Raw genomic sequence first — 20,531 nt, 5'->3', positions numbered from 1 at the left:
ATATTCAGGTATGAAAAACAACTCTCATGATTTCCCCCAAACAATAATATCATCATGATGGCAGAGAAATCAGGAGGAGACATAGCTACCTTCAAAGCACACATGATCAAAGGTAAAAGGTCTGGTGTGTCTGTTAAACACACGCACAGGCCTGTGCACACACACACACACACACACTCCTTGTGGCTTTTGCCCGGATATAGTGTGTCTTCAGCTATGATAGAGCCTGGACATTCAGCTCTGGGTGTTCTTCAGACACAGATCTTTGATCTGGAGTCTCAGAGATCTGAGGTTCCTCTCCTCGGGTTATTCTTCACTTTGAGCTCAAGGCTCTAATGAACCCCACATCCTGGCTGTGTTGCACCGGCTCACTCTCCGTTCTCCCCGTGTAGGACTTTCCGCTACGAGGATTCCGACAGTCTCGACAGCACCGGCATGTTTCACTGGTGCAAAGCGACCCACTTGGAAAAGGTGATTCTGGTAGGTGATCGTGCACCGGATCTTGAAAAAAATCAAGCTTCTCTTAGTCATAAGTACCTGCCGTTCCTCTTTGTAAACTAGGAATTTTGAAGGAAAAACATTCATTGAACCAGCCAGATGAATGGTTTACAGGGTAACAGATGTGGCATTGGACAAAAAGACTATGTGGATAAAATACTGGGATTTAAAACAATTAGATCAGATGCTTCCACTACTTCTCCCTTCCTTTAACAGTTTAGCTGAGTCAGTTATTCAGAATAATGTTCTCCTGAAACTTTGCTGCTTTGCTAGTAAATCTAATTTAAATATGCCAGGGAAACCTACCATTTACAAGAACTCTGCAGTCTTTCCTTTTTAAAAAAGTATCCAGAATAAACATTTTCTTAATCTGTTGGTTTTAAAGTTTGAATTTTTCTATTGCAGTTTTTCTTAAAGCTGACTATATTTTCCCTGGCTGGCGTAGCTCAGTGGATTGAGTGCGGGCTGTGAACCAGGCATCGTAGGTTCTATTCCCAGTCAGGCACATGCCTAGGTTGCAGGCCATGGCCCCCAGCAATGGCACATTGATGTTTCTCTCTCTCTCTCTCTCCCTTCCCTCTCTAAAAATAAATAAATGCAATCTTTTTTAAAAAAAGCTGACTATATTTATACTTAACACATTAGTCAAGAATATATCTCCTAGATGCTTTCCCCCCTACAACTTGGATGAATCCTTGTAGATATTAGAATCCTGACCCTGTCTCTGTGCTCTCGAGATAATAAACTCAGTTCAATGAAATGCCAGTGACTAAGACGTTAAAAACCCTGTATATTAATCCAAGCTCTGAAGCCTGTTTTCTGGATCCCCATCAATTCTCATTTTCCAGAGTGAGGAACTCAAATACGATCTCAGTGGATTGCCTTGCAAGCAGTAATCAGCAAATTTAACTAATAAAAGTGATTGCTTGCATGTTGTATGAACCCTATATAATTTTTTCATCTATGACTAATTAACAATTATGTATTCGTTCACACTTTCCAAAATTAGTTTAGCTCACTTTTTTGTTACACACACATACAAAATCCGTGTGCCCGTGTCCTGACAGAATACATTTCAATTTTTGTAAAAGCATGATCAATCATTTGATGGGAAGCACAAAATTGTCAGAGCTGTCACATCGACTAGACTATTAGGGTTGCTGAAACTCACCAATTTAGCAATTGTATCTTATTCTAAACTCAGCACAATAAACCTCCACTGCAGGCAGTCAAACGTGTTTTCAGTGGAGGGAAATCTTTAGAAATGCTGGGCAGCCAGCTGCAGGTGGAGGCATCCAAGAGACCAGGAAGTGGAGATAGACGGTGTTTTATTAGACCACGTTTATTAAGCACACAGACGGGTTTCTGTGGCAGCTGTCTTCCTTGTGGCACCTGATGTGGAATATAGGTCAGAACACCAGCTGAGTCTTTTGATAAATGTAGAAAGGTTTGTAGTTTAAGAAATTGTTAAGAGTTTTGGAACCTGCGACCCTAGCGGAGAAATGTCCAGATTGCATTTGAAACGGGTTTTGTTTACTGAAGGGTCAAGTGCAAGTGGTTGCTTTAAGTTACTTTGAACAACCAGTGCAACCTTCCCTTCCCCCCAAAGCCACCATCTTTCTCAGCTGGGAGATAGCTTCGTGCCACAGTTTCTTGGAAAAATTGCCTCTCTAGTTGTGCCCATTAATGCACTCTGCCATGCATCTTGTTTCTAATTGTTTTCCTCGGAAGAGCAATTGTTGGACTTTAGGCACACTGTATTAAATACTGTTTGAGGCTTCGTTATTCAAGTTAAAATAATTGGATTAGCAAGACATGATTATTTAGCAGATGTGGTTAAGATTCATATCACTCTCTAGGAAGGCTTTCCAGACAAGTAGCTTTATTTCCCCTCACAGGGTGATTCCCTTAGGAGAGCATTTCCCTGTATATGCTAATTTGACAGACTGGCATTGTTGAGATGTCAGATGTTTCTATTTATCCTGTTAGATTTCATCAGCCCATTTTCACAGAAGCTTGTCATTTCACCCAGCCAAGGACTGGCATGAGGGAAAAGGGTATATCTCTTTGAAACATTGAGTCTTCATGTGCTCAGGAATGTAAAACACACAAAATATGTGGCATGCTTTTGAATACTTTAATTTGTTGCCTACCACCTTCCAAGAGTTCTCTGAAAATCTAGGAGTTCTGTAAAAACCCAATTTGATTAATAGTTAATGAGTTGAACACTGTATTTTCAACATATTATTTAGTTTTCACAACAGGATTAACTTCTGTGTATTTTTAACCTGTTTAAACTTAAAGTCAAGGAGATTAACTACCTTGTCCACACTCATACCACTACTAGCAAAACCAGAATACAAAGCCAGGTCCAGGACTTGCTCAGCTCCATCCCAGCTCCATAGAAGAAACTGTGACTCGCTTCTTGAAAGAAATCATACAAAGATTTGAAATAAGTGTCCTTCAGGAACACTGTTACTTTTTTTAAAAGTTACATTGATCATTTTAAAGAGTCTCTGTGAATGTGGGGAAAACCTAATCTAAATCTTTATCATGTGTATTATTTTGTTTCATATTAGAGCTATAAGGGAGATGTTAACAGTTGACAATGCTGAAAATAGTAGGAGACATATTCAAATATTTGGGATCAAATGGAATTTTCCATTTCTTTCATGCGCTTCCCACGAAGAATGATTTTTTCAACTCTAGCGAGTCTATTGAGTCAGCTCCATTTTTGTAAAAGCATGATCGATCATTTGATGAGAAGCATGAAATTGTCAGAGCTGTCACATCAACGAGAAGACTATTAGGGCAGCTGCAACTCACCATGTTAGCAATTATATCTTATTCTAAATTAAGAAAAATAGTTATTAAATATAAATATTAGTTTGGACCATGTGAACTTGCCAATATTCAGCCATTTTGGACCCATAAAAATGTAGTTTTATATGGTTCAAACTAATATGTATTTTCATACATATGAAAATCTGCTGAAAACTGTAACCTGTTTGCAACTTGGTGCAATTTGCAGGGCTCACTAGAAGACGTAAAGTTAGCAATGGAATTGGAATGTTTGTCATTGAATCTCACTGTGGCACATACAAGGCTGAACACATGTAATGAAACTGAGAGATATTTTCCCCATTTGGTTCATTGATTTCGCACTGAACTGAAGAATGATGCTGATTTAAGTTTTAATTGATGCACTCCAGGCTAATAGAAAACTTAAAAAGTGAAATAAGAAGGAACTCCACAAAAAGATCAAAAGTATAATTACCCTACTCTGAATAAGTCCATCTTTACGAGCAGTTTGCAGAGCTCTGTCACCCCGGTGGAGGGGCCCCTGCGGGTGGGCCTAGAAAAGCTGGGGGGAGGGGCAGGAGGCCTCTCCAAGGGGCTCTTACCTTGTCTCTGAAAATGACCAGATTCTGGCATGCTTACACCTAGAGACGGACTGACAAGACGAAACATGAGTTTCGGAACCACATTGTAGCGTGTATCTTTGGAGATGCCCACTCCACCCTGATGGGGCTTCGGAATTTTGTGATGCCCTTGAGAGCTAGCAACTACACCCAGCAGGAGCTGAAGGACATTGTGTTCATTGGGGCTCTGGATTACCTGCAGCGAGAATGGCGATTTCTCCGGAATTTTCCCCAGATATACATTCTGCCTGTAAGTATGACATAAGGGATAGTAAATATTTATAATAATAACACAAACAATACTAGCATTACTACTACTGCTGCTGCTGCTAATAGCTCAAAGTCATATAGTGCTACCAGAAACTGCTCTATGCATTTTTACATACATTATTTCATTTAAGCTTCAAAAGGCCCCTATGAGGTAGATTTTAAAGATGTTGAACTTTAGGCATGGAGAAAGTAAGTAATCTGTCCAAGTTTACACAGCAGGCAAATAGCAGGGCTGGGGTTTATATCCAGACAGTATGCTCGGGAGCCACTATGTTTAATCTTTAAAACCATGTTTCCTGGTCTTTATATAAATGAGAGTTTCTCTGCATTTCTGAATCATATTCTGACTGAATGTCTAAACCTAAGCAGACACTGGCCAGCTTTTATGCTCTAACTTTCTCATCTTTTCTGGAGATACATCTTTTCTGGAGCGCGTGATGCCATATGGTCCCTGATAGATGTATGAAAAGAAGGAATTAAGTTTACATTTCTGAGAAACGGGTCCATTATGCATATGTGGCATTAGGGTTGTGATTGTATTTGCTCTGAACCCTCATAGATCTATATCCCATTATTGCCACCATTATCCTGAAATTAAAAAACAAAAAACTATTACGTATAGTGTGAAATGCCCAAAGCATTGATTTTTATGAGAGAACGCTGGTAATATGTAAGGAATATTTTTCAAACTTCAAATATTATCCTCTCAAGAATTTCATTTGCTTTTCTAAAAGGCTACCATAATTTCCTAACTACTCCCTTAGTTTAGTTCAAAGAAAGGAAGAAAAAGAAAACGACCAGAATTCTCCTGATCCAGCTAATGTGAGAAATTACCTAGCTTCCGGTCAAGATGGCAGCGAAGGCAGACATGGCTCACCTCTTTGCACAATCACACCCAAATTACAACTAAAATAGAGAACAACCATCACTTGGAACTGTCAGAAGTCAAATTAAATGAAAGTCCGACAACTATGGAATTAAAGAAACCACCTCCATCTGGACTGGTAGGAGGGGCGCAGACACAGAACAGGCTGGTCCCATATCTGCATGTGCTGGGTAAAAATTCAGGAGAGATATCCCAAGAGTGAGGAGTCCCAGCCACACATCAGGCTCCCCAGCCCTGGGTTCCAGTGCCAGAAAGATAAATCCCCACAACTTCTGGCTGTATAAACCAGCAGGGATTGAGTTGGTGGAAGAAACTTCTGGATCTCCAAGCAGGTCCTCTTAAAGAACCCACACATGGACTCGCCTACTCAGACTCACTCTCCCTGAGCTCCAGCACCAGGGTGGCAGCTTTAAAGGCACTGGTGGCATACTGGTAGAAACTGAAGTGTCTGGCATGAAGTCAAGGAGAAGCCATTGTCCTTTTTCTAGACCTTTCCCCCACAGAGCCAGCAAGCTGGCGCCATATCTGAGACTCCATCAACCTGGCTAACACTGTTTGAGCTGCCTTGGAGATCCCCAGAGACACAACCCCACCCAACATACCGGCCCACCTATGTTGTTTTTTCCATATGAATAGCTGGTCTTTTCTCATGCTTCACAACTTCCTAAATCCTCTCAAACAAGCAACAACTGGCCTCAGTGAGCCCTCGGCCTGGCATTAGCAGCAGACAGCCTAGATTCATAGCTTGGCTTCACCTGGGAATCTCCGAGCCCAACACAAGTAACAGCCATCTCAGATTGCTTTATAACTTAGTCAGGGGGGGCCCTGGAAAAACACAGGTGGGGGCTGACCTTGGCCTTCACCACCTAGGAAACCCCAGTGCCAGCATACCCAGGGGACAGCTACAGGCCATGGTGGAGCACTACCACCCTGTCCCTACACAGTTGATCCTCCACAAAAGCTGGAGGTTGGTGGTCACTGGAGATAGGTAAACCTTGCAGCTGACTGGCCCTGATAAATCCCTCCCATTGATCTGCCAACAACAACCAAGTTTCAACAAGAGCAGGGTGTACTCAGCCCACACAAAGGGTGCACTTCCAGTACCCAGGTTGGGTCAAAAGGGAGGCTGTGCCACTGGACCTTATAAGACACCTACCAAATCAGGCTGAACTACCAAGACATGGAGTCAAAGCAGCTCTACCTAATACATAAAAACAAACACATGGAGGCTGCCAAAATGAGGAGATGAAGAAACATGGCCCAAATGAAAGAACAGATTAAAACTCCAGAAAAAGAGCCAAACAAAATGGAAATAAGCAATCTATCAGATGCAGAGTTCAAAACATTCGTTAATAAGGATGCCTAAGAAACTTAATGAGGACCTCAGCAACATAAAAAAATGCAGTCAGAAATGAAGGATACACTAATTGTAATAAAGAACAATTTACAGGGAAATAAGAGTAGAATGGGTGATATAAGAATCAAATCAAGAATTTGAAACATAATGAAGCAAAAAACAACCACACAGAACAACAAGAAGAAAAAAGAATCCAAAAATTGAGGATAGTATAAGCAGCCTCTGGGACAACTTCAAAAAGTCCAACATTTGCATCATAGGGGTGTCAGAAGGAGAAGAAGAAGAACAAGAAATTGGAAATCTGTTTGAGAAAAATAATGAAAGAAAAGTTTCCAGATTTGGAAATAGACATGCAAATCCAGGAAGCACAGAGAGTCCCAGTTATGATGGATAAAAAGAGGTCCACTCCAAGATACATCATAATTAAAATGCCAAAGGTTAAAAATAAAGAGAGAATGTTAAAAGCAACAGGAGAAAAGTAGTTACCCACAGAATAGTTCCCATAAGGCTTTACCTGATTTCTCAAGAGAAACTTTACAGGCTAGAAGAGATGAGCAAAACATATCCAAAGTCGTGAAATGCAGAGAACTACAGCCAAGATTGCTCTACCTAGCAAAGATATCATTTAGAATTGAATGGCAGATAAAGAACTTCCCAGACAAGAAAAGACTAAAGGAGTTCATCATCACCAAATCATTATTATATGAAATGTTAAAGGGACTTATTTAAGAAAAAGAAGATCAAAACTATGAACAATAAAATGGCGAAAGTACATATCTATCAACAACTGGATCTAAAAAATAAACTAAGCAAACAAGAAGATCAGAGACAGAATTATGGATATAGAGAACATTTTGATGGTTGCCAAATGGGAGAGGGTGTGGGTGAATGGGTGAAGAGTGAGGGGATTAAGAAGTACAGACAGGCCCTGGCTGGTGTTGCTTGGTGGATTGAGTGTGGCCTGCAAACCAAAAGGTCACTGGTTTGATTCCCAGTCAGGGCACATGCCTGGGTTGCAGGCTAGGCCCCTAATTAGGGGCATGTGAGAAGCAACTGATTGATGTATCTCTTGCACATCCATTTTCTCTCCCTCTCTTCCTTCCTCTCTTCCCCACTTTCTATAAATAAATAAATAAACTCTTAAAAAAGAAGAAGAACTAGTACAAACAGGTAGTTACAGAATAGCCATGGGGATGCAAAGTACAGTATAGGAAAATGAAGTAGCCAAAGAACTTACATGCATGACTCGTGGACAGGAACAATGGTAGAAGGGTGGCTTGAGGGAGTGGTGGGGTCCAGGTGGAAGGGGGCACAGGGGGAAAATTGGGACAACTGTGTTAGCATAATCAATCAAATATAATTTTAAAAAGAAATTACCAGTATTCAAATCAAAGGCAGGGCCAGATCTATCCCTATTTTTCTACCAAAGGAAAGAATCAACCACCACTTTGCTAGTTAATCTGGAGAGTACAAGGGGGATTGGCTACAAGTGAAACTGTGAGGTTACAAAATTTGCCTTTAGATCTATAACTTATCCTTTCTCTGATTTTTTTTATCTCACCACTGTTTCCCTCCCTCATTTCTCTTCTCCCACTTTAGTTATTTAAATGGATTTAGGCTTCCCACTCTCTAACCTCCTTTGTCTCATCTAGATTTGCTCTCAAGAAAGGGTCTGTGAAATGTAGCCACACTAAGATATTCATGATTGATTAATAAGGCTAGATGTGGCAGAGATCAGATAACAAAATCTTCAAACCAAGTCAGTGGAGGCTGGAGGGGCTTTGACTCAGAAATAGTTATCACCCACAAAGATCCACCACCACGAGCCATGGCGTAAAACCTGTTCATCTGAGAAGTCCCTCCTCTACCCGGCTTCCTCTCATTAGGGATCTGCCCTCTTTGCTGGAGACCTCCATGCAGTCAACATAGAGGAATGTGCCATGTGTGCGGTCTTGGCCTCCCCATCCACGTCATCAGGCAGCCAGACTCTGGTAGACACAGAGACCATCATGGCCACCCTCAACATAGGATCACTGCAGATAAGCAGCTGTGTCCAGTCACCCTCGGAGGCAGGTAAGAGCAACAGTCTAACAAGAAGAGCCTAGGGAGAATGGACCAAGGAAAGAGAATGAACTTCTCTCTGAAGTACTTGAATCATTGGGAGGAGTAGTGGACAGTTTAGTCCTTGGGAATCCTAGAAAGTCAACTGAAAAATGGTTTCCATCTTCCAAGCAGAATTCATGTAACACTTTTTCCTGTTAGAATTACAAGCGCTAATGTTGTTACTAATCAAACATCAGTGAAGATAGCTCTTGGAATATTATTATAATTAATAGCAGGTATTACTATCGATGAAATTCTCATTAGATCTTGTAAATGTTCAAGTTATTATTCTTAGTTTCATGGTTGAGAGAATGAAATATAATTCTCTTTTATTCTTTAAGATGCTTTCGATATATGAGTTTTACAATGTTATCTATAAAGTCTCTTCCAACTTCCATAGACTAGAAATGTCATAATTCAACTGCAGATTGGAAAGAGGCGGTGAGAAGTGGAGATCTCTCCAGGATGGGGATCATGCTTTTCCCTCCTGTGTTTCCTCTCAGTGCCTGGCATAGTTAGGGATCACTCGTCCCATGCTCACCGCATGTCCTGGCCTGAAGCAAACGGGCCAGTGAGCTGGACTCATGAGTAGTTTTTACACTTCTCCTGTGCCCAAAATGTGCTTGACATAAATTCCCACTACAAAATTGCGGTTTCTCTTCTCCACTCCCTAAATAGGAAAAGGCTTACATATAAGTCTATTTCTAAAATCTGACTACTGGCCACCAAACCTAATATGAAAGCACTCTTACTGAAGAATTTCCTGTATCTGAAGCGGATTTTCCATTCCAGTAAATCATGATTGGAGTTCTCTGGATCCAGCATTTCCTTTGGGGATGTTGATTCTCTGGGTCAAGATCAGGTACTCAGTCCTCTGGCCGCATAGCCGCTGACTACAGCTATTCTGCTTTTCACGGAGCTTGGAGAGGTCAGATGTTGAAGGCTTTGCAAGGCTTTCATGATTATGGATGTGAATAAAAATGTTCATGAGTCAAACTGGGAAACCAAAAGAACTCTCTCTGACCCCGAAGCACTGTTGCTAGGTGGAAAAATATAATATTCTTGGGAGAAAGGGATAAACAAGTAATCTAGTCTGATCTTCAGTGTGTGAACTAAGCCAGCTCTGTGACATACCCTCATCAAGCAACCAAACACCACTCAGTACCCAGGGTTTCAGGGTGTTTTGCAAAGCAGAACTGAAAGCAAAGCATATCATGTATGTCAAAGTACACTGCAAATCCAGACCAAGGAAGTGTGAGCCATACCTCTGCTAAGTACATCTAAAGATCCATAAAAATGTTGCTGTGTTCTGCACCTTAAATCCTTAGGTCAGCAAGTAGGGTCACTTAGATTTACCCAGGATTTGTGGGTGGTGCGTATGTGAGTATGGTGTGGGGAGAAGGGGGTGGGGGTGAGGGTGTGGTGTGTGTGTGTCAGTATATGTATGTGTGGGTGCCTGTGTGCATCATGCTTGCAACTTCTGTAACTGGGAGGAGGAGAAGTATTCACTCGGGAGGCAGTGTCATCAACATGCAAGTGAAAATGCCCACTCGATACAAGTCTGGATTAACTGACAACATCACAAGCCACCTACTTAATCATCTGGGTGATTTGTCCTTCCTATAATTCGTTTTTAATTTTACATCCTGTATAAACTAAAAAGATATGAACCTATGATTTCACTTCTGGTTTCCTTTATATGCAGTGATTTTCATCCTTCCACTTACTCATTCCACAAAAACGTACTGATTCTGGATGATGTCTCATGTGCTCTGTTACAGGACAGAAGGTTGCCTATAGCAGAGGAACTGACTGCATTGGTAGAAGGAGGTAGAGGAGGGAGGAGGAAAGGACTAGAAAGGAGGAAGAGAAAATAAAGGAATGCCAAATACATGGGTGGGCATATGTAGGTTTACAGTTGTGAGTGCACACAGCAATTTATTCTTGTATTATTATTTACTAATTAGTGTGTATTTTTCATTTGCATAACAGGTGTAAACCTAATTTTGCCCTTCTGTGTATTTGGATCATCATGAAGCACGTATAGGTTCTTCCCCAAAGATAAAAGGGAAAGTTTAGAGAAAAATTATTGTGTAGGCCTGGCGCCATTTTTTTATGGATGCCGTGCCCACCTGGGTGGTGGGGAAGTGTAAGTCCCGATGGGCCCTGCTGAGCAAACTAACAGAAGTCATCCAGTCTGCTTGTCTGGTGCCATAGCATCGGTAAAGTCCCCTTCTGAGCACATGTGAATAGCAAGGGCCCATTACTCAGAAGCCTCACCAGTTACTGGAGCATTACAGATCTCTCCCTGAAGTTTGTATATAGAAGTCCCCAGTCTGCCGAGAAGCCTGTTTGGTTCTCTCAGCCACTCGTCCCTTTTCATGGAATACCCTCTTGCACCACGGGGAGTGGAAATGGGAACCCATCTACAAGGGTTCACAGTGTAAAGGACTGTGAAGCTCTGCCTCGGAGGCAGAAAATGTCCCTCTCTCACGCTGAGCACCAGTGTAAGATGAGCTGACGGGCAGTTCCCCTCCCCTTTCTCTAGGACAGTGGCTCGCTACAAGGGGCAGTTTTGCCCCCAGCAGTCATCTGACGGTGTCTGGAGAAGGTTTTGGTCATCACAGTTTGGGGGGATGCTACTGACATCTAGTGGGTCAAGGTCAGAGATGTTGCTCAACACCCAACAATGCACAGGACAGCCCTACAGGATAAAAAAATCTTTTTGGCTCAAAATGTCAATAGTACCGAAATCAGAAATCTCATCTGCTGAGCCTTTTGGGGAATCAGTGGGCTTTTCTACATCTTCACAGCCATGATAAACTTCCACGTGAAGCCCACGTGGTTCTCCCAGGCTATTCAACCCAGTGATTCCCCAAGGGATGGCGGGAGCGTGGGGACAGCCCAGGGAGGAATCTCCAAAGGATCCTAAGAAAGCCGGTGCCCTGGACATCTCCGTGGAAAACTGTAGGGTTTCCAGTGATGCTCTAATTGCTGTCCTGTCACATCACAGGGAGAACCGGTTGGCAAACCTAGGGACCGAACTAAATAATCTACGGCATAATCTAAACATATAACGGTAATTAAGTCTGACAACTTAATATGCTACTGAAATTTAAATGTACAGTTGTAATCTACAATTAAGCACTCTTTTGTAATAGCACCCTGCCAGCCTGGAAGATTTCAGGTATAATACTGTGTACTATTAGCTAACAAAAATATTGACATTAGTAAAATGTACCCAGGCTATGATCTGAACATATTCAAATTAACTATTGCTCCCCAAGAATGGATGGAGTTCAGGCAGAAATTCAATTACTGTCCTTCAGCCGGTGTTAGAAGCAGATACTTAAGCAGTCTTTTCAGCCAGTGTGGACATGTGTGTATCCAATAAGAACATTTAACTTCAAAAGTCAGGATGATCCAAGCCTTTTCTAGAGGGAACTGGAATTAGAAAGTGGGGAATCAAAGGGTTGCCCAGTTTGTGGGGATCTGAACTAAATATTTCACTGAAAATTCCAGCCAAACCTTGTGTATTTTAATAGGGCTATAAAGTGGCCCTAAAAAGGGCATGGGCTTTGAAGTTGGTGCTGATCAAGGGTTTGAAAATCCATCCATCATTTACAAGCCACTTAATCTTGGGCAAGGTATGTAAACTGAGTTGGTTTCTTCAAAGGTGACTCAATTACATTGATTCACAGATTCATTGTGACCGTGGTGTAACTCTCATCTCCCCACAGCTTCTCCCGCTCACAGGAGCCAGAGGGATCTTTCACAAATGTTTATCAGATCACGCCGGTTCCAGCAGGGAGTCTGAATTTTCTCCCCCCTCATCCTGCTTATACTAGCCCTTTCCTGCCATGGGTCCCCTATCCCATTTCTTTACCGGGATGGCTTTTTCTCACCTCTCAGGACTCTGTTCCAGGTCAGAGAGGCCTCTCTTCAAACCCCCACTAAAGGCATCTCCCGACTCGATCACAGTACTCATCACTGTCTGAAAATATTTGGTCACTTTGTGCTTGCAACATGTGGCATGTAGTTGGAGCAGAGACTTCGCCGTCCTAGCGTGGCGCAGATACTCTGAAATCTGTAGAAGGAAGGAAGGAAAGAAGGAAGGAAAGGGACATGCAGCAGATGGAGCATCTTGCACGGCTCTGAGAATGAAGCAGAGTCTTAGTTCCCCCAGGACTTCCTACATTATGGAAATCCCACAGTGTAAGGTATTCAGGCTCGTCATGACTGTGGTTCACAGTGAATCGGGGTGTCTGAGCGCTAGCTAGTGATGTGCACCTTCCTTTTTTTTCTTGTATTGAGGTGACTGGTTTATAACACAGTTATAAACAGGTTTCAGGTGTACCACCTAATCCAATATCTATATGCATTGTAGCGTGCTCACTGCCAAAATCGGTTTCTATTTCTCACCACACATCTGACCCCCTTTACTCATTTCGCCCTCCCCCGCCCCCCTGCCCCTGTAGTGACCACCAGGCTGTTGTCTGTGTCTGTGAGTGTGTTTTTGTTTCGTTTGTTCATTTGTTTCTCTGTGTTGTTTTTGGACTTTCTGTTTTGTATTCTACATATGGGTGGATTCATATGATTTTTGTCCTTTTCCACCTGATTTACATCACTTAGCATAATTCTGTCCAGGGCCAACCTTCCTCCTAAACAGCTACGTGAACCAAGTTCGCCCTCGGGGCTTCCGTCTCCTCACCCAGCTCCCGCAGGGCTGGCCAGCTCTGACTGTAACCCACACGTGCTGGGCTCTTCCTGCGCACGTTTAGTTTTTGCCCTGAATCCCCCCTGAAGCATGACTCGGCATTTTAGTGACTATCAGAAATATATTCACCTCTTCTCTGCGTAACAAGAACTGGCTGCTTTACTGAGCATCTCTTGGTGAGATGGAAGAGGCGGTAAACATTGCAGCACACAGCATTCTGTCCGGCGATAACCTCCCTTCGGATTGACTCTGTTCTCCTGCCCCTGCCTCTGTGGCCGAGCTCCCACAGCCCTCCTTGTGTCTGTCCCTCAGGCCGTTTTACCTGCCTACTCGCTCCATTCATTTTGCATTTTGTTCTCTGTCCCACCCTACCACTTACCTGGCTCAGTAAACAGAGGGCTCTCCAAATGCTTCACCCTCTTTCCAAGGCAGCGTGGCATTTTAATTAAAAGCAGAATTTTAACTTTCACAGAACTTTTGCCCTGTTACATAGTATTCTCAGAAAAGTTACGAAAGGTAACCAGCAATTTTAAAGCACAACTTCTGATGAGAGAACTGGGTGTGGGGGTGTCTGTTTTTTAACTGGACTCCAACTTGCCTTTTCTTTCTTTACACTTCTTTAGTTTAACTTGGAGACCAAAACTCTGGTGTCATGTTTGTTTTTGAAACTCCATAGTTCACTGCCTGATAAGGCGGTTTCGGGCCGGTGCCGTGCCCCGGCTCCCTTTTGGAGCCGAGGCTCACGGAGGTGAATGAAGGGCCTCACCTCCCACAGAGGGACATCTGTCTGTAAACTGAACGCAAAGGGCAAAGGCGCCGGATGACAACACATCTTGGTCTTTAAGGAACTCCCGAGGCATTCTGGGCTGCAGCAGGCCAACCAGAGATGGGAGGCAGTCGGTTCTGCTGAAGAAGAAAGGTGTGAGTAGTGTCTCGGCCCGGATAAGAAACCAAAGAGGCAGGCGGCACCATCAGCCAGAAACCAGTTGCGATGTTTCCAAACACACGAATGGAACAGCGTTGCCTATGTATTCATAGTTTCCTAAAAGTTCTACAAGCAAATGTATGTGGTTAGAGGCACTGCCTGCCAGAGCCATTACCCAGCACCACCACACCATGGAGAACAATCATTTTACTTGTGATGTCAATAAGCAAGTCCTGGGGCAGCTTTACCTTTTATTGGAGTTCGTGTGAAGTGCTGTTTAGAAACAAAACACGTGCACCCATGTGTGCACGCACACACACTTACATACATAAACTGTGTCTCCAAATGGGATGCTGAGGATGCTCATGTATTTGTTTCTCTAAACACAGAAGAGGATTTAGGATTTGGCCATGAGAGGAACTTCACAAAGACAAAGCGCCAAGTTGCAAGGTGTACTTCTACATCCTTATCGTGTTTGCAAGCCACTTTGTTTGCATTTATCAATCTCTTCCATTCTTTGTCGTTGTCTGTCTACAGAGTTGCTGTTACAGAGTTTCGAGGGAACTGGGGAAGTAGAATACCGAAGAGTCCCCATCCTCACTGAACTGAGTAAGTTTTGTTTCAAGTACAAAACTCAAGGGAGAAATCTGTATGATCCACAATTGATGTCTCAGGTTTCTTTTTAAAATCTGCCGTCCAAACCCTGGAGAAACAGAATGGAACCCAGAGAGCATTAGTGCTTGTTGGGATGTTACACTGGGCTTTCACCCGATTGGCCACATCATCTGGCAGAGCCCTTTGTGTATGGGTGTCCGGGTGCAGGAATACCATCCACCTTCTCTAGTCTTCCAGTTACCAGCAGAGAGAGACCAGCAGCTGGCTTACTCTTATTCAGAGGGACTCTCCCATGAAAGGGGACATGAACTTGAAGACTGCCAAAAGAGAACTTCCTGTACCAACTTATCTGCCCATCCTGGGTTGTTAGGTCAGGCACCTTCCTTTCCTATACTGACACCAGGGCTAGCACCAGGATGAGGCAAGTGGGGCACCAAGGGAGGTACAGACTGGGAGGAGATGCCAGCTCTTAGGGGTCTTCAATTTTGTGTCCAGGTGTCCCTCGTGTCACTCATCTTAATTCCAGTCCCGAGTGGTGGTCTTCTAAAATGCAAATACTAGGTGCAGAAATATCAGAATAAGCTGTTACCTTTCACCAACACCTTGTGGGAAATGCACAGTATGCAGTGTTCCTGGATGTGAGGAGCTCTGGGAGCAGAAAGCAGGGTAGGGAAGGTGCCTGTATGCTTTGGGAGGTGGAGGTGACTGTGGAGCACTAGGGGATTTAACACTGGGGATAACTGATGCAGAAAGGGGAAGGTATCAAAGAGGGGAATGGTACCTTTAACACAGATTAGACCACCTCAAAGACAATGTGTAAAGCTGGTCCAGGGCACGCAATTTGACTGGAGTCTATAGAATAGCAATATTTCCAATGGGCATTTTATGATTTTGAGTATCTGAGCTGAGTGAGACTTATACCAAACAAGATGAACAGACCTCTTCAGTCCCAAAAAGGAAGCAGGGGGACCTAGAGAGGAACCAATAGGTGACACCACTCCCGTGTGATCTGGGAGTGACAGTGCCGCAGACAGGAAGTAGTCTGTTCATGACGGATCTGGAGCAGCAGCTCTTCAGATGCAGCTTTCAAGTTCTCAGCTCTCTTGATCCCGACTGGTAGCAGTCAGCCTATTTGTAACCACCTTTAAACTGTCAGCTGCAGTTTTTATTTATAGTTTAATTTGATTTTTTCACCCTTTTGAACCATCGCTAGCCCTCAGGTGCAGCCACAGTAAGGACACTGATTAGAAGGCTGGAATGTAAGTGAGAGCGGCTGGGAGGGAAACAGCCAGGTTCTCGCTGGCCCAGAAGCACACACGGTCACTCTCAAGGGACTCGCAGCTTCGTGCGGCTGAAGGCTTCCTGGCACCAGGTGGCCCTTGTCAGATCAGCCTGACAAATCACCTGCCAGCCAGCTCACTGTGTTTTGTTCTTTGGCTGACTGGAAGGGGTCACAGTGACATGGGAGCTGCCGAGCTGCCTGCCAGCACCTGGGGACAGGACGTACAGGGGCCTGCAGGAAAATGCCTGGGGGAGCCGAGGCCGCTGGGTTGGGACGACACAGCACTGCGAGAAGAGGAAGTCATGTGTGCAAAGGAAACTCGGGTTGGCACGACTCAGACCTTGCTCCTCTCTTATAAAAATATATAGCTCTTGGGAGAAAATGATTCACTAATGCTGGCAGTATTATCACTCCACCCAACCTTACCAAGGAATCATTTAAAGAATTAGGGGAAAATCCAGTCTTAGTTAGGAATGTATTTTGAGTTGTATGCCCAGGAGACGTGTTTTGATCTGTATATGACTGACAGAAGCTGTGAAGGTCTAAGAATTTAAGCTACTTGCAAACTAACCTGTCACGGTTTCATGGAGGCTGACAGAAGACACAAAACCTCTGGGTCAGAGACAAAGAAGAGTTTATTACTCACAGCTATAGCAGTAGCCAGGGTGTCATCATTTCGTGCTTGTGGCCCAAGCCCTTGCCCCACCACTGATATGAAAAGGGCCAAGGGATACCTGTACCCACCGAGGATTGCTTTATAAGAGAGGAACTGGGATCTCTCATAACGGGCAGTAAGCATGCCTTCCCTTTGCTCTGGTGGGAGACATCATCTCTGTGCAAACAGTTTTAAAGCAACAGTCTTAGAACAAAGGCAGTTAGTGCTCTGGCTGTCACTCCCAACAAGGACCAGTTCCATTCACTTCAGAGGCTGCTTACTGGGGCCTGAGTCGCAGCCCTGGGCCCGTATGGATACGTGAATGGGTAACATGGCCGCTGCTACACTGGCCTTAATTAGGATGATTTTTGAGCCCTTGCTCCTCAAAGTGTAATCCATGAACCAGCAGCATCAGCAGCATCTGGAAGCTTGTCGAACAGGTAGAATCTCAGGCCCCAGCCTAGACCCGGTGAATCAGAATCTTACTGTAAAAAGATCTTATTGCAACAGGTGATTCATACATGCCTCAAATGTTGACAGGTACTGTTTTAACTCACTCGGGACCAGTGATATAGGAGAAATACCAAGCCGTCTGTGGTGTAGTATGATGAAAAAGACTACAGTGGGGGTGATCACACGTTCCTATCTGTGCCCGTTGTCTCAGTGCAGTCATTGGGACTGCCCCCTTTTACTTCCAAAGGGTCCTGGTTTGAAAGATAAATTATATAAGGGGGACAGTCAGGACACTTGCATGGAGAAACTGAGTCTGAGGTATGAGGATATCCCCTTGATGATGAAGGTGCCCAAGAGAGATTCATGTCCTTAAGAAATGAAGAAGAAACTTGGAAAGACAAAAAATGCACCATAGTAGGGGCAGGTTCCACACGGACCCCAAAGGAAGCCTCAAACCCTTTGATCTAGTGGCCACCCCTTTGTCTGCCTCTGTTCTTACAGCAGATGCAGTATTCTTCAGCCTGCCTGTCTGCCTTTTCCTGTTTGCCTCTTTTGCCTTGCAGAAAATCCTTCCAACATCCACTTTATCGAGCAGATTGGTAGGATGGAAGGGCGCCTCCCAGGAACCAGCCTGCATCTCAGCACTTCCTTTTCCACAGGCTCCGTCTTCTCCGGCAGCTTCTTGGACTCCCTCCTGGCCAGTGTAAGTGCAGCCGAGCGGAGGGGCCCCCGAGACCAAGCTCCGAGGAGAGGGGAGCGCCCTGGCTTAGGGCATGGGTAGATGATGATAATGTCTCACAATTCTAAATTCTCTTTGGTTTTTCAAAAAAAAAACTTGTTCACATACAATATTTCATCTTTCCTTACAACCATGTGGCAAGGAAAGCAAACTCTTTACATTTTCTTTTCTTTTTTAAAAATATATTTCATTGATTATGCTATTACAGTTGTCCCATTTTCCCCACTTACTCCCCTCCACCCTGCACACCCTTTCCCACCCACATTCCCCCCCCTTTAGTTCATGTCCATGTGTCATAAGTTCTTTAGTTTCTATATTTCCCATACTATTCTTACCCTCCCCCTGTCTATTTTCTACCTGCCATCTATGCTTATTCTCTGTACCTTTTCCCCCTCTCTCCTCCTCCCTCTTCCCTGTTGCTAACCCTCCATGTGCTCTCCATTTCTGTGGGTCTGTTCCTGTTCTAGTTGTTTGTTTAGTTTGTTTTTGCTTTCATTTTAGGCATAGTTGTTAATAATTTTCAAGATTAAGAACCTAAGAGCTGGTGCACTTGACACCAGGGAGAATGAGTGCTGCGTGTCTGCCTCTCACTTCAAGTGCATCAGGCCCTTTGGTGTCAGAGCTTAGGAGCCGCTGCTCTCTCTTCTCTCTAAAACATCCCCCAAAGCTTACCCAGAAACCAGCCGTAAAGGGACATGGAGTTCCAGCACGAAGCTTTGGCCTTTGGTGGTGTGAGTTTTGTCCAGAGCTAAATCAGGTGTCCCTCCAGGCTGCCCCTCCCTTGGGGTGGGTTTTCGACGGCATTGTTGTTCTTCAGCTCTCAGCACCTCTTAGCATTGATTACAAAATTCCTATAGTAGAATTAATTCATTGGGCAAATACCTATTTAGCAGGTAGTCTGTGTAGGCCTTTGCTCCAGGTGCTGGGGCCACAGACCAAAGCCTCTGCCCACGTGGGACTCTATGCTAATGGGGGAGACTGACGTAAACATGACGAGTAAGGAACAGGTGGGGCATGTTCTCGGGGTACAAGGACCAAGGCAATGTGAGATAGGAAATGTCGGGTTTGAGGAAGGGGTTGCAGATTCCAGTAGCGTGGCCAGGGAAGGCGGCATATGTGTCAGGTCTGGAGGAGGGGAGAGTGCCCGCCGTGCTGATCTCTGGGGGAGAAACCCGCGGGGCAGGAGGGAGCAGGGCAAAGGCAGTGCGGCGGGAGCCCTCCTGGTGTGTTCTGGGAACTTGACTAAAACTCCCAAGATGTGTGCACAGCCATTCGTGAGTGGCTGTGCAAAGTCCTCCAGAGGAAATTCTTGTACCCCACTGTCTCACAGACCCCTCCGACCTGAATTTTCCAAGGGAAGGACAGTGAAATGGCTGAACGTCTATACACAGATGCTTAAACGCACAAGGCCAAGGGCACAGTATGATGAACGTGCTGCTGTCTGGAACTCCACGCAGAAAAGGAATCATTCCTTAATTGCGTGGTGCCTCAGAAGCTCAGCTTTCACCTTGGAGGGAGCACGGCAGGTGCATCCGTGTCCCCCTCACAGATTCAGTGCCCTTTGGAACAAAGGGAATTACGTTGCTCCGGGCTCAGCCTGCCCAGGCCTCGGAGAACTGGGGGATCTCCTAAATCCCATCGAGCTTCAGAGAGAGAAGCCGATGTCAGCGACAGTTTCACCAGTCAGGAGACTGAGTTTCCTGAAGGCTTGAGCAGCATTCAGCTTTCCCTGCGCCAGGGAGAAGTGCAGTGGGGGGAGCTGAGAGAGGTTACCTTCCTGAGGAGGTGGCTGTGTCTGTCACTGACGCCACAATTACCTTGCCTGTAATGAATGACTGGCTGTCAGTCAGAAGGTGACTGTTGATGAACTGGACCTGTCGGCAGGATACATTTTCGGAGGCTGTAAGTCCCAGTTCTCTTCAGAAATTCCTAGATGGCAGGCAGCTTTGTGCTTTAAATTAAACTTGAGCCTTAATTAAGCTCCACTGGCCCTCACAGGCAGGAACACAGCCACAGATTCTATTTGGAGCTGGTGGGAAGAGCAGGATGCGCACAGAAGGGCTGAAGGGATAGAAACAGAAACAAATGAGCACATAATGTAAGCATAGGAAATGCGGACTTGGTGATGAGCCAGCACCTGGGCCTGTCATCACCCCCCCAGTGTGACCTTGTGACCTCCTAGAGGGGCACCCCTGCCTCTGAGGCTGCCTTCAGATCTTGTATCAACGGGCACCTCGGTGGGAGAGGGCGATGCCAGAAAATGAAGTGACCTGTGGAAAAGCTCAATTGTTTTCTGAGGCCCCACGATGAGTTCTGGGGAGGAGAGAAAAGGCCACATGCTGTGGCTGATGTATGGGATCGTCCCTTGAGGCCACAAGCCACGCTGCCCTGAAGGACTTCTGGTAAGTGCTTAGTTTAGGGGTGGCGTGTGGTCACTGATAATGGGATGAGGGTGGACATCCTTTATGTTTAGGGGCCAGCTTGGGTCTTGAACCTCTAAACCTCTGCCTAGTAGCCTCTGCCTCAGCCCTTGAGTCTTTAGTGATATACAGAACAGCAAAATGAACACCCTTAATGCTATGTAGAGCTCCAGCCCCAAGTCTCTGGCC

General features: G+C 44.6%; 1 protein-coding gene across 1 annotated transcript in view; it reads left to right on the top strand.

The window, feature by feature from the left end:
• The window catches only part of KCNU1 (potassium calcium-activated channel subfamily U member 1), a 120,104-nt gene that overhangs the window by 89,725 nt on the left and 9,848 nt on the right, over nucleotides 1–20,531 (top strand). Inside the window, exons 20-25 of the mRNA XM_028526315.2 lie at nucleotides 393–480; nucleotides 3,946–4,170; nucleotides 8,320–8,506; nucleotides 13,930–14,001; nucleotides 14,716–14,787; nucleotides 17,747–17,886. Coding sequence (XP_028382116.1) covers nucleotides 393–480; nucleotides 3,946–4,170; nucleotides 8,320–8,506; nucleotides 13,930–14,001; nucleotides 14,716–14,787; nucleotides 17,747–17,886 — 784 coding nt within the window. The remainder of the gene's footprint in view (nucleotides 1–392; nucleotides 481–3,945; nucleotides 4,171–8,319; nucleotides 8,507–13,929; nucleotides 14,002–14,715; nucleotides 14,788–17,746; nucleotides 17,887–20,531) is intronic.

The sequence above is a fragment of the Phyllostomus discolor genome, chromosome 11 (assembly GCF_004126475.2).
Source record: "Phyllostomus discolor isolate MPI-MPIP mPhyDis1 chromosome 11, mPhyDis1.pri.v3, whole genome shotgun sequence".
Lineage (NCBI taxonomy): Eukaryota > Metazoa > Chordata > Mammalia > Chiroptera > Phyllostomidae > Phyllostomus > Phyllostomus discolor.
The sequence above is the reverse complement of the archived record's forward strand: the minus strand, read 5'-3'. Positions and strand labels throughout refer to the sequence as shown.